Genomic DNA, 14,765 nt, shown 5'->3' with positions numbered 1-14,765 from the left:
ACAGAATTGCACTCAGAGAAAAGTAAGCTGCTGAGCTTATTACCAATGTTTTATGGCTTAGAGACTTTACCTGGGCATAAAATCAGGTTTTATCACACAACTATAGTGTGTTTCCAAAGCTAATGACTTCATCTGTGGCTTTGCCTATTAATTTCAAGCATCAAGAAACAGAAATGGTGGAGGACATGAGGAAAACTAATTTGTAGACCACAGATCCACTGGAGACATTCTACACTGTAGGCCAGCTAGTTAGTAGGACAGAACCTGTTTTGTAAAGGTAGGTGGAGAAGCCTTCCTGCTAGTGGAACTTAACAGCTGGGTATGCCCAACTCAGAGACTCCTGCCATCCCAGAGTGACTGTGGCATTTCCAAGCCTGAGATCCTTATTTCTAATAAAAAAGTGAGACATGCAAGGAAACAAAAAGAATGGTATATGACCTACATAGCAGAAGCTGCCTTCACAAGTGACCAGAAGAAGACAATGTAAGTATTTTCAAAGAACTGAATAGGAAACAAAAAGGAACAGTAACAATATAGTATCATAAAGCAAACATTAACAAAGAGAAAGGTTATTAAAATCTATGGAAATTTAGAATTTTAAAAATTATGATAACTGAAATGACAAAAAAAACCCAAAAAACAAAAAACAAACAAACCACGAAAGGAGACCAACAATAAAGCTGAACTGGCAGAAGAAACCATTAGCAAACTTGAAGGCAACTGGAGATTATTCGACCCAAAAAGCAGTAAAACAATAGAGAATAATGAGGAAAATAAGGAGCCTCAAGAAGTGCAGGACACCAAGAGCTCAACAACATATACATAAGGAGTTCCAAAAGGACTGGAAAGAAAGGAGTAGAAAAACATTCAAAGAAAAAACAGTTGAAAATGCTTCCAACTTACTCAGAAAAAAAGTCTGTATACCTAGGAAGTCATCCAACTCAAAATAGGATAAGCACAAAGAAGGGCATAGATACTTTTGTAGATAATTTTATCATAGTGAAAAATGCAGAAAGCCAAGCCACAAGGAGAAAATCTGGAAAGCAGCAAGAGAAAAGGACTCATCTTTCTCAAGAACACAAGATTAACAGCAGAAACTCAGCAAAAATAATTAAGTCCAGAAAGCACTGGGATGGCACAAAGAAAAAAATCAGAAGACAAAACTCTTTATTGAGAATTCCATATCTAGCAGTTATCTTTCAAATTGAAGTAAGAATAAATTCCTAGATAAGGAAAAATTGAGAGAATTTGTTGCTAATACACCTGCCTCCCAAGAAATACTAAAGGAAGTTCTTCAGACATTTATACATCCACACAAAAAACAATGATAAAGGTTCTTCCTTCTTAGTTAAAGAAACAATTTATAGGGGCCAGGGATCTAGCTCAGCAGCATAAGCACTTGCCTTGCATGTATGTGATCATGAATTCAATCCCTGGTACCAAAAAGAAAAAAAAAAAAAAAAAAAGCAAAGAAGAAACAATTTATAAAACTATATATTATATTATTGATCACTAATGTATCAAAATGTAGTATATTTGCCAGCAAAAATAGGTGAGTGGGAGCAAAGCTGTTCTGGGTTAAGACAATTACTCCAGATGATTCAAGTCCAAACAAATAAACCAAAACAAATGAGAGAGAAAGAGTGGAAATTTTTAGAATCAGAAATAAAAGACATTATGAATAAGTTTACAGAAAAGATTAAAATGTAACAATATAAGTAAATGTATAAGAATAAATTAAGATAAGTGAGGTGACACAAACTAACTCCTAGTAAGAGACAAATTTTGAAAAGTATTGCAGGAAGAAATAGAAAACTTGAGATAGCATGACAGCACATGTCTGTCATTCCAACTACTAGAGAGGTGGGGCAACTTAGACCTTCCTTGTCTGAAAAAATTTTTAACTAGCAAGGCTGGGAAATGTGTCTTAGTAGTAAAGTGCCACTGAGTTAAATTATAAAATCAATGAAAAAGAGAAAGCCAATCCAAGTAAACCATAGTAAGTAAAAAAATTGACTTAGTAATCAAAAAACTACCCACCAAGAATAGCCTAGGCTTAGATAGCTATCCTGCCAGATTATACCAAATATTAATACAGGAGAGGAGTACTTCTTAAACTCATTCTATGAAACCCCTGACACCAAACGCAAAGATACTATAAGAAAACTACAACCAGTGTCTTCTATGACACTGTATAGGTACAAAATCCTCAACAACATACTAGCAAACTGAATCCAGCAATATATAAAACAAATTACCCCCAGGACAAAGCATTATTTATCTCAGAAATCCAAAGTTAGTTTAACATCTGAAAATGTAAACTCTTTATTTTGTTTATTTTGAGGATAAAATTTAAGATTATTCAAAAAATTAATTCCTCAGGGCACAGTTTATCATCTTTTATCTTAAGGTAATTGTATTTAGATATATTTTTTGAGTCTGAAAAATAATTTCATTAAAAATACACAGGTAATTTGACTTTAGATAACTGCTTACCTTAACATTTGACTTTTTTGAGAAATTCACTACTACTCCCCAGCCAAAGTCATCTCCTTCATTCTTTACCTAAAAATAAGTAAACCCATAACATATCAGAAAGGCAAGTGTAGTTTTCTACTCCTACATTATATGATAGAACTTCTTTATTTTCTGTTTTTTTCAAAAATACATGCTACATTCAAGTATCAAGATCTCATTTGTATGGGGGGAAAAAAGCCGAAGTTCACAGGTCCTTCACATAAGATTCAACTGGTAAACAAAATGAGTGTAATTTGCTCTGAGAATAGTTTATGTCTTCTACATCTAGTGATTTTATCTAAGACTTTATCTAAACTGCTTTAGATAACATTTGATAATCTAAAATATTTTACATAGTAATTCCAAAATTATTTCAACTTGTATTTCCAAAAATGAAAACCCTTGGTGGTTTTTTAAAGGGCTTCAAAAAGGCAATAAATTATTGTCGTATGAAAGAGGTAAATTACTTATTGTAGCAGGAAGTACTATCAAGATAATTATAAATCATCATAATTATTACAAAAATCACATTTTTTTAGTTTAAAAATAAAAAGCACAGGTATGAGAAAGAACTATAAAATGTACCAAAGTAAATATTAGATCTTTATCCAAAATATTTACAAATACTGAAATATTTTACAAATAATGACATACCTTTACCAAACGACCTGGTTGTAGAAATGGTAAGCAGTATTTTGGTTTATGAATATATTCTTCAATTTCTTTACCCAATTTGGCAAGCTGTTGTCTTATCTTGTAATAGATGACTACACTTTCTTCATTGGGTATTACTATTTTATTATACTGTTGTTCTGAGTTTTTAACCTCTGAAAATAAAACAGATGTATGATGTAACACATGTATATAAATCTTATAAATTACATTTATCAATTTTTTTTCTACTATAATTGTTTTTTTCTACTATAAGTGTAAGGAACAAAGTCAGTTTGCATAGCTTATACTGGAAGTTTTGAAGAAAAGATTCTTCAGAGATGATTTACAGCATGGGATCTAGTTATCCCCTTTCTTCTCCATTAAGGATCACCTTACATCTCAGCCTATTGCAATTATCTTCTTACTCTATGATCTCATTCCCTGTCCTAACTTTGCCTCTGCCATTGATTTCCCTTCCTCATTCATTCCAGTATGCCCCCAATCCATTGTTAACAAACCACTTTTGTTGTGATAAAACACATAAAATTTACTGTATGTTCACAATGTGTACAATCATAACTTTTGTAAGTTCAGGAACTTTTCTACCACTCCAAAATGAAATTACAGGCACAAGAATAGGCAGAAAGTAAGTACTTAATAAATGATATACATTGTAAATAGTGTAATTACTGCAAAAGCTGCACATCTTATTTTTTTTAGTTTAAAAATAAAAAGTACATGTATAAGAAAGAACTACGAAATGTTAAGTGGTTTTACAGCTGGTCTTTCTGTAATGATTTTAACTTTTTTGCTATATTTTGTGCTTCCATTTTTATGACTATAAATTATTTTTATATGATTAGTCAAACCTATAGTTTAAAATTTTTTAATTTTTATGTTGCCTTTGTATGATGATCAGTTGCATTACGTGAACATACAACAGAAAGCTTACTTTGTGGACTTTAGAAAAATGATAATATTAGGAAATAAAAATTCTAGAAAAGCTGTACTCAAATTCAAGAAATGGCAAAAGGTCAAGATCAAATGTACATATGCTTCTTACAAATCAAATTTTAATCTACTAGGCCTTTTTATTGCATTATTCAAGAATATTCATTATCATGTGATACATATGCCTAAAGTAATAAATTACACAATGGTAGAACCAACTAGAAAAAGTTTGGCCAGAATTTTCCTTTCATTTTGAATTGTTCCAGTCTATAAAGACTGGAACTATATTACAGTCCTATAGTCTTTTGTATAACGATCAAGGTTTGTCTCACTAGGAGAAAACAAGGCCAAACTAGCCAATAATACAGTCATTTAATTTAGTTGAAAGAAGGATGCTATGGTATTTTATACTTACTCTCTACTACTCCTGGAATTGCTCTATAATGTTGAAACTGGTAGAAGGATTTTTCAAGCATGTACTCAGGGTTAATTTCTTCAACACGCAGTAAGTTCAAGACCATGTTATAGGTCAAATGAAAAGCACTATTGAGAGGATCAGCTGAGCCCTAAGGAAGAAAAACTTTTGAATTTTGTAGGGTTTTCAAATATATTTACACAAGTAATTTTAACCTGACACAATGTTAACCATTTAATTGATGTTAAGAAATACTACTCTTTCTCTGACCAGAACAAAATGATAACATAATTCTGTGTCTTCTAACCACATGCCAAGATCACTTTTTATGGCCCTCCAGTGAGTGGTACAGGTAAGCTATAAAGGTAATCAACACGCTATTTTCTAGACAAGTTTTTAATTGTTGGTGAGAAGACACAGATGTAGGCAAATACTTTGTGAACAAAACTCGGATTGCACAGGAAAAATTACAAGAATCAACAATTGAGATCACACAAAATTAAAAATTTCTGGGGCTGGGGATTTAGCTCAGTGGCATAAGCGCCTGCCTTGCAAGCAGGCAGTCGTGAGTTCGATCCCCGGTACCGATAAAAATGAAAAAGACAAAAAAAAAAAAAAAAAAAAAAACAATTAAAAATTTCTGCCCAGCAAAAGAAACTACCAGCAGAGTGAAGAGACAACCCATAGAATGGGAAAAAGAAATTTTTTTACCAGTTATTTCTCAAAGAGCTAATATCTAGAATACAGAAGTTTAAAAAATTAGATCCTTCTCCAGTTCAAAGACTCAATCCAAAAATAGTTATCTGAAATAAAGATACTTCTCAGACGAAGATGTAGGAATAGCAAATAAACATATGAAAAAAATGTTCAGTATCACTGGTCAGTTGAGAAATGGAAATTAAAACAACACTGAGATTCCATCTCACCCAGGAAAGAAAGGCTATCACCAAGAAATCAACCACGACAAATGCTAGTGAGACTGTGGGGGAAAAAGGAATCCTTTTCTACTGCTGGTGAAAGTCTAAACTGGTACAACCATTGTGGAAACCAGCATGGAGATTTCTCAAAAAAAAAACAAATGTGGAGGTTATATTTGACTCAGCTAATCCCTTCTAGGGGTCTTCTTGAAACAGCTAAAAGCATCATAGTACTGTGATATGTATATACCCACATTTACAACAACACAATTTATAAGATTTATAATTAATCTTGGAAGTAACCCATATGCTCATCAACAGATGAATAGATAAAACAAAATGTGGGGGCTGGGGATTTAGCTCAGCAGCATAAGCACCTGCCTTGCAAGCAGGCGGTTGTGAGTTCGATCCCCGGTACCGATAAAAAAGAATAAGAAGAAAAAAGTGTTATTTATATCCAATCGATATTACTGTCATAAAGAAGGATAAAGTTGAATCATTTGTAGGTAAATGGATGCACCCTGAGACCATAATTTTAAATGAAATAAGACACACAAGCTTAAATACCCCATTGTTTTGCTTGTTTGAGAAACCTAATGGTAAATGAGGAGCAAAAGAACAGATATTGGAAAGTAGGAAGAATATGTTTATATGGAAAGCGAAACAAGGGAGAGGAAGAAGGAAAGGAACAAAGGAAAAAGAAATTAAAAGCAATGGGGAGAGAGGAAGAAGGAAAGGTAAGGGAATGGCAGAAAAAGGATTAATAAATGAATAAAAAGATTTAATATGTACAGGTACAAATTCCACATGTGTGAGCACTATGTAAAACAAATGTGTACTAATAAAAAATTTCAAAAAAATTTTAAAAGCATAGTTTTAAACTTCAGCTACACACAGAGGTACATTAGATAATGTATAAAACTATTGTTTGCTAAGAATGAAGGGTAAAGAGGTTAGAGAAATACCAGCCTCAGAAATAAACATTCAAGTTAGCAATCAAAACCATAAACTCATCTTTTTTATCCATAAATATTCACATAAATCTTTTGTTCAAACAGGACCCAAACAAATGTTAATTCTTGATTGTAAAACTTTTTCTTTCCAGAAAAGTCAATTCTTTTTAGCTTTGAAAATCAAAACACACCCCTTCCCACTCTGATGCAGCTTGGCTGTATATAATTTCCTTCATAAAACCTTTACTCTTAATCAGTCCAAAATCATTTCAAATGTCTCTAAATTGGAATTACTAGTAAGTCTTAAATTACTTTCTGTTCCTTGAATCCTTAGCCTGGTGGGATTCTCTGTGTGATGGGTACAACTCCATACTCTTTTAACAGTTTTATGTTACAGAATTCCAACTTTGAACACTATTTGGGAGACTCAGAATAAAGAGCAAAATAAAAGATGTATTAGCAATTAGAGACAGATTTTTACAAAAGGGAAGGGGACCTAGAGACAGAGAGGAAGTGAAGGGATGAAATATGAATTAAGATGTGTTATGTATATGAACCAACTCCCCACAAGAAATGTGATCAGTACTGCAAATATACTAATAAAACTTTTAAAAATAAATAACGACTTGCAATGTAGCTCAGTACAAAGGCCTTGGATGCAATCCCCCCCCATATGTCAATCACAATCCAAAATAAAAATCTTCAACTGTTTCTTTGGCTTTTTGGCTATAAATATACTAAATCTTTAACAACATTCACAAGTTGGATTCTGTTGTCTCCATTTTGAACAAGAGAAGCTCAAAAAGGTGAAAGGACTTGCCAAAGCTAAACAAATAGAAGCAAAAAAATTGACTGAGCCTAATGTCACACTGCAAATTCATACTGTAGTTAGTCTGTATCTCTGTCAACAATCATTCATACATACCACTAAACATAGACTTTCACATGTTTATCATGTGTTTTTCAATTTCATGTATTTAATTTGATTAGCCAACTTACACAGTCTCAAATAGTCTACCAATAGTCTCATAAAAAGGGTCACCTAAAATGTATCTGGAACAAAATAGGCAACCAATGATAAGTAAAGATCTTATGAAAAATCTGAAAAATTCTAGGCAAACTCTAAAGGGTCTTTTTGGCCGCCAAACTGCTTATTGAAAAAATATTAAGAATGAGAAAATAAAGCAGATCAATTTTCTAAAGCAGCTTTGCAATATTTTGTAAATACTAATATACTTAAAACAATCTCTTACATTTTAGAACATACGGTTTATTCAGGCAAGTAGTTTAAAACGTGCCTGTGTAAATGAGTATTTTATTATTATTACAAACCATAGAGAGAGGAATAACACATGAATGTGGTTCCTAGCACATCACAAATCTAATGATAAGAGTATGTGTATTTCCTTTAAAAAAAATAGTGAATTTAAAATTATTTTGCCTTCAAATCAGTTGTTTTCCTTAACCATTAACAATCTAGCTCACTACTGAAAAGGATACATCAATAACTAAAACACCATACTCTTAGCTTTATATAAGAAATAAATTTTGTCATTTAAAAAGTAAAGAAATATCTTCCTTTGATAAATGAATAATGTGAACATTTAATCAAACTGCTATAGTATTTTTACATTTTTCTAAAAACATAAGCAGGGCCAGATATAGAGCTCAGCAACATAGTGTCTGCCTGGCAAATTTGTATGCATATACTGAGATACTGAAAATTGTTGCAACTATCTTTTATCCATTAAGCAATTGCCATGTATTTTGCCATCTTTCTGGCTAACAGCAATAATAGGAGAAATAATTAAATATTATGCACCCATCTGATGGTTCTGTTCCAGGAGACTGTATATCTCAAAGTAATAATGAAGTCAGGTATACAATTCCAGAACCTGGAAGACTGAAGCAAGAGAACTGTAAATTCAAGTAAGGCTAACCTGGGCTACACAGCCACACTCTGTCTCAAAATCCCCCCAAAATTTAGGCGAACAAACAAACAAACAATGCATCCTTATCCACCTATAATGAACAAATAGTGCGTAAAAGAAGTAAGTCTTTGAAGCCTATTATATAATATTCAAGGGGGCTGGGGATTCAGCTCAGTGGCTTAAGTGCCTGGTTTGCAAGAGCGTAGTCATTGAGTTCGATCCCCAGTACCAAAAAAACAAAACAAAACAGTACCAAAAAAACAAAACAAAACAAAAAAGATGTAATATACTGGAGCATAACCTTGCCACTACTGACAATAAATATAGAATATATCTACTTTTATGATCTACTGCAGAAGATGACTAAAGAAGTTATATTCTGATAGTTTGAGAAAATAACTTTAATCTTTCTACTCAAGGTTGTCATACTGTTTAATAGTGAATCTCAATTACTTTTGCAGTTTATAAGAAACCAAGCCTAACATAATAACAAACTAATTTTTAAGGTCATTTACTTTATTGAGTATACCAAAGAACTATTGCTATTTTATGTTCACTGCGTTTGAGCTAACAGTTGAGAAATCTATTTGCATAAGGTATTAGTTAAGAACATGGACTGAAATTCAAAATCAGGATTTGATATTTAACAATATAATTTTAGACAAATTCTTTAACTTCTTTATCAGTTATTCATTTATAAAATGTACATTATACCAGTAACTATTAAGTGATTATTGATAACTTTATGGGATATATTAAGTATTCTGTAAATATTAGTTGTTAATTGTTTCTAAGTTGCACATATATTCTTTAATGGTAGTAAAATTACTTGAAAACACTCCGATAGGAGAATTAGTCATAATAAAAGAAATGTGTCTAAACTATATCCTTTTAATTAATTACAGTAATAATATTCAAAGTGCCATGTTCCATCTCACAACCATTAAGATAGCAAGAAATCAGAAAGATAGCTAACAAGTATTGGCTAGAATAGAGAAACTGGTATCCTCATATAGTGCTGACAGGAATCTAAAAGGGTGCAACCAGTAAGAAAAATAGTAAGAAATGATACATGTTACAACATGGGGGAAATTTGAAAAAAGTCAGATGTAGAAGGCCACACATTGTATGAATCTGTGTATTTGAAATGTCCAGAATAGGAGCATCAACAGACAACAAGATTAGTATTTGCCCAGAGCTTAGTGTACTAGGGAATCTGGGGAGAGAGTAGTTTTTTTTTCCCCTTGGGGGGGGGGGAGAGTTGTTAAACAAGTCCTAAATATTAAATAACAGGCAATACAATTTTTCAGACAGAGTAACAAATCCTGAAAGGTCAAGCAAATGAAAAGAAAACTGAAGGAACCAGATACTGTCATAAAGTATAAACCTCTGACAACTGGTAGGAGGTAGCGTGATTCTGTTGTTTTCTATAGACTACAAGAGAAAAAACAATATTGCAACAATTCAAAGAACATAATTAAAAAACAAATTTTCAGTCATAATTAAAAAACACAATTAAAAACCAAAGTCATAATTAAAAAATAAATTTTTCTTCCCTGAAGAACTAAATAAAACTAAATGACTCTAATCTAAGTGTTACCTTTTAAAAATAAGTGAGATCATATGATCATTATGAATGTATAGACTAGTTTTGTCTTCACTCATATAAAAAATATATACAAACACTTTAATGTATTTTTGCTTCAGCATATTCTATCTCAAACTCTCCAAAAAATTCTTGAGTTTTGTAATAATATAGTTTATTTCATACATCCTGACAAATCCTACCATGTTTCAAAGCTTCATTTTATATAGCTAATAAGCTGGCAATCAATACGCTTTTAGTTAATGTTAACTTTACTCTCCTGTTTTCTCTAGAGCTTTTTAACCTACTAAATGTAGGACAAGGAAAGCAATCAGGTCAACCTTTCTTGAGAAGCTCTTCAAATACAAAAAAATGAAAAAGAAAGAAAGAAAGAAATAGAAATAGAAATACACATACAAATCCTAGATGACCCAAAACTCAAAAACCAAGTGAAATAAAAGGATGATCTACAGTCGAGCTCAAACATACAGACTACTTTACATCAACAGGGTTAACTGGAAAGATACATTGCTGAATTAACTTATTAAACTATTTGGGCTTGCAAAGGTAGAGGAAGCTGACTGCCTGAAATATACCTATCATATGTCCTACTTCCTGTTTTGACAGATAACAAGCAAGGTATGCAATAGAGGAGGCAGACAGAGGTATCTTAAATTTGAGGTTTGGTCCACTTTGGGGATCTTTATACTCTATCATGAGTGCTCTTTGCCTATTAAACGGAATTGGGTATATCTCAGTTTTCTGAATAGTCATCATCTTCTACCAGTTTAATAAATCAATTTAACTACTTTGGAAAGTACATGAACTGATACAATTAATTTCAAAGAGTCCCCTGAAGCATATTCCTAGAATTCTTAGTAAAAGCATAGAACCTTAACTCAGTTACCTTTAGTAGCTGTTTTCCAACTGTTGGACTCATCTTTTCATCTACCATAAGAATTACAATGCCTCTGTCATCCATTCCTCTTCTTCCAGCACGACCAGACATCTGAATGTATTCACCAGAGGAAATCTGAGTGAACAAAATTAAAATTCAGAGTTTAGAAGACAATGTGGTAAAAATATACTGTTAAATTTTCTTTCATTGCAAAATTCACAGCACAAGTTATATATCCCAAGAAAGGAACATGATCAAAAACATGAACTTTTAGGAGGGCAAGAGATGTGGCTCAGGAGAGAGTATATGTCTAATATGCTTAAAGCCCTAGGGTTTCATCCTTCCCATCAGAAAACAAAACATCAGCAATGAAAAAAGGTTTTAGGAGAGTTTAAGCAAAAGCACAAAAATGCCGAATAATGTTTGGGAATAATGTTTCAAACTAAATTTTAGCTCCAAAATGACTTAATTTTAAAACTAAAGTAAATTACTATTGTATGTTTTCAAATACATCACAACTATCAAGAAATACTGGCAAATGTACTGGCATAAAAATACTTTTCAATTAGATACTGTTAAAAAAAAAAGCTAAGCCCAACAATACATCAAATTCAACCAAATACCAATTCTAATTTCAACATAATTAACTTTCTGAATCTGCAAAGTGAGATGACAGTAAAGCTAACACTTAAAAAAGCGTAATTCTTGGTTTGTGCCTTTTGAGCCTGCTAAAAGTTCATGTGTCATTAAGAACAATCTCATAAAGAAAGGTTACCAATTCCCCATATATAGGTTTTCAGGGCAGCAAGCAACCACCTAAACACTGGGAAAAGCTATTCCTGTAAGTCCACATATATTTTTCTCCTGTGAAAAGTCTAGATGCCATTAAAATGAAACAAAACGATTTTGACTAAACATAACTTGTGGCTAGTGAAGATGTAAGAACTTCTGTGCTAATAAGGCAAGACTGACTAATACAGGAACCCTGCCGTGGAACCAAAAAATGGTAGGAAAAAAGGAAAACAGAAAGCCAATCTCATAAATATTGAAACGTTTTGAAAAAATAATAAAATAAGAAATTTCAAAGAATCCAAGAGCACTGTTACATTGCACACTACAGTTTTGAAATTTCATAATTATGAACTCCAAACATGAAGAAAAGTTTTTTTTGTTACATTTAGCTATACACTTATGCTTACTCAAGATACAAGAACCATCCTTGCAAAGGAACAAAAGAGGAGAAGGAGTAAGTCACAAAGACCTCGTTACCTATTCTCTCTGGATTTTCTTTGGAATCAAGTAATTTTAAACCAAAGAATTATGAATAACAAAAAATTACATTAATTTGCAATAAATATGAAAACTTAGCTCCTTTATGTTTAACAGTATTTTATAAATCAGTTTTTTCAATTTAAAAAAGTTACCCTACGATCACAAAACAGGTATCTTTACTTACTGTATTCCTTGACTAGTGCTAAAATAAGAGAACAATGGATTTCTCTGACAAGCAGGAAAGAGCCTATGTACTCTTAAACTCCACTTGTATTTATGGGTTAACACCTCTTCAAAAAGAGGTTAACATTAAAAGTAAAAGGTTTATGCCAAAAGCTGCATCTGACTTCTACAACTTTTTAAAGGTACTACTTTCACTTTGTGGCCCCTCATCATTTAACTTGGTCATAAAGTGAAGCTCAACCATCAATGATTTGCTGATGTCCTGGTCCTCTTTTCTATCAAAGGTGGTGGTTCATCATGCAAAACCTATCTTCCTCAGGGTAAGAGTGATGATCCTTGGCTAGGTAGGGTCAGCACCCCACCACCACCAGCATCATCACTAGTTTGAAATAGCCACAAAAGATGTAACTTCAGCTTCTTTTACATCCCTTACGAATAAATGATCAAAGCCCAAGGGAGGTAGGGCAGTGGTAAGACAGAAGAAGGCAGGAAAGAATACAGAAAATAATTTATAAATTTATGAAGTTCTCCAAGATTATATATCTGTATTCTCTACTTTTTATGCTTCTTTTCTTCTGGGCCCCTAACACCCCCATTCTCTTGAAGATACTTTAACCTGTTTACTCCTAGCATCACTCATTACTTGAGCAGGTGTTATTTCAATTGGTTGATTTTTGTATTGAATAAATTTGATAAAATTCTCGTTTGCATATCCCTTGTTATATCAGCCTGTAAAAACAACAAAAAAATGCAACTTTTGGGTCATCCTATATTTAAATAATTGGGTTGGTAAGAGGGTAAGCCTAAAAACTACTTTAGTTAATAAAACGTGGGCAGGAATTTGATCTCAAAGGAACAGACTGACAGTTCAAATAATGTTTTTTAGGCAAAACATCTGAGATCACCCAGAATTAAAAAAAAATGCTGGCCTTGTACTTCTAACCTGTAAAATGGGCAATTATAGAGTTGTGGGTTATCCATCCTTTTCACATAAATTAAGATCAATACATAATTCCCTACAGTTTCACAAATTCCATAGCTTTCCAACCACTAACTAAAAACAAATATTTTCAGCTTCAGAAAATAATGCATCTCTTTCTCTTGAGGGTTCACACTCTATTTTCTTTTGAGTGAGTGAATATTTTAAATTTTGCCTTCTTAAACCTCTTTATGTCACTTACAAATAAAACATTAAAAAGTTATCAAGTTACTAAAAATTTTGGAAGACTGTGACAATTTCTAATGAGAACTGGCACTGCCTCAGATTTAACACATTTTGTAATTAAAAAGAATTAAGAAAAAATGCTTTGCCTTTATAGTTCTTCCATGCATATTTACAGGGTTTATTACTGCTAGAAACTTCTCTAAGCACAAAAGAATTACTAAAAAATTTCAAATATAAAAGGTCAAGTAAAAGCCTAGAGTGTTAAGTCAGCACTTGTCATTAATATGTTCCAGAAGGAAAACAAAGTTCCAAAGAATCTGTCTTGACTGGAAAAGGGAGGCAGTCACCAGGCATTGGACACCTACAAGTTCTAGCTTGTACACAAACTAGCAAACAAGCACTGGAACAAATTTTCATATGAAAATGACTTGAGTATGAAATATGGTGAGTTTCAGAGCAGTCAAGTATCAAGGTATGATTGTCATTAAAATTTTTGCTATATAGGTCTTCACCTCACACTGGATGCTCAAATAACTAATCTTTCTTCTATCACCTGCTTCATACTCCTCCCAATGCTCCACTGCCTGTCTGGCAAACATCTATTGTCTGTTACTGCTTATTTTAAAGACTCCTGTATAGAACCTTTTTTGGCCCACTGTACATAACCAAATTCCTTTCTGACACTATATCCTTCTATAATATTTAGATATAACATGATCAGACATATTGTATAGCCATTAACTTCACCCACTACTAAATTTCATTAAACCTAAGATTATTTTTAGTTTTTGTTTTTATCTCAGCATCCCAATACCTATCTATCCAAGTTTTAAGCCCATATTTTAAATTTGGCCTGGATAAAAAAAATCTACTTTTTATACCAGTTCACTATTTCACCCAAGATCCCAACTTTCTCTCCTTCCTTCTCTGTTGGAAAAGACTTGTAGGTGAATTTATTAGAACTATTTTAAACCTGGAGGGAAAATAGTAATGTGCAATACAGCCATTTTAGTAGTGATACTTTCTTTAAATGTCTTACACTTTAAAAAATAAAAATTCTAGATTTAAAATGTTTTATGAATTTATGCATTTTTTAATCCTTTGTACACTTATTTCCCACCATTAAATTCCTTATCCTAAAGGAGTTTTATTTTTCTGAGTGTGGAAAAGGATAGGGCAGAAATTAAAGGATCCAAAAACTACCCTTGATGAACTTTTTATATGGGCTGAGTAGTTCTTAGCAGAAATACTTGGGATAGGAAGTATTTCAGATTTTTCAGTTTGTTTGGACTTTGGAATATTTGCCTAAGTATTACAAGTAGAG

General features: G+C 32.4%; 1 protein-coding gene across 1 annotated transcript in view; it reads right to left on the bottom strand.

The window, feature by feature from the left end:
• Nucleotides 1–14,765, bottom strand: part of Mtrex (Mtr4 exosome RNA helicase) — an 83,194-nt gene that overhangs the window by 25,656 nt on the left and 42,773 nt on the right. The window contains exons 15-18 of the mRNA XM_003470260.5: nucleotides 10,831–10,956; nucleotides 4,538–4,688; nucleotides 3,172–3,344; nucleotides 2,497–2,565 (exon numbers count right to left, since the gene is read on the bottom strand). Coding sequence (XP_003470308.1) covers nucleotides 2,497–2,565; nucleotides 3,172–3,344; nucleotides 4,538–4,688; nucleotides 10,831–10,956 — 519 coding nt within the window. The remainder of the gene's footprint in view (nucleotides 1–2,496; nucleotides 2,566–3,171; nucleotides 3,345–4,537; nucleotides 4,689–10,830; nucleotides 10,957–14,765) is intronic.

The sequence above is a fragment of the Cavia porcellus genome, unplaced genomic scaffold (genome assembly GCF_034190915.1).
Source record: "Cavia porcellus strain 051 isolate PalLab524CR breed Dunkin Hartley unplaced genomic scaffold, mCavPor4.1 scaffold_11, whole genome shotgun sequence".
Lineage (NCBI taxonomy): Eukaryota > Metazoa > Chordata > Mammalia > Rodentia > Caviidae > Cavia > Cavia porcellus.
Note: the sequence above shows the minus strand (reverse complement) of the source record. Positions and strands in the feature narration are given on the sequence as shown.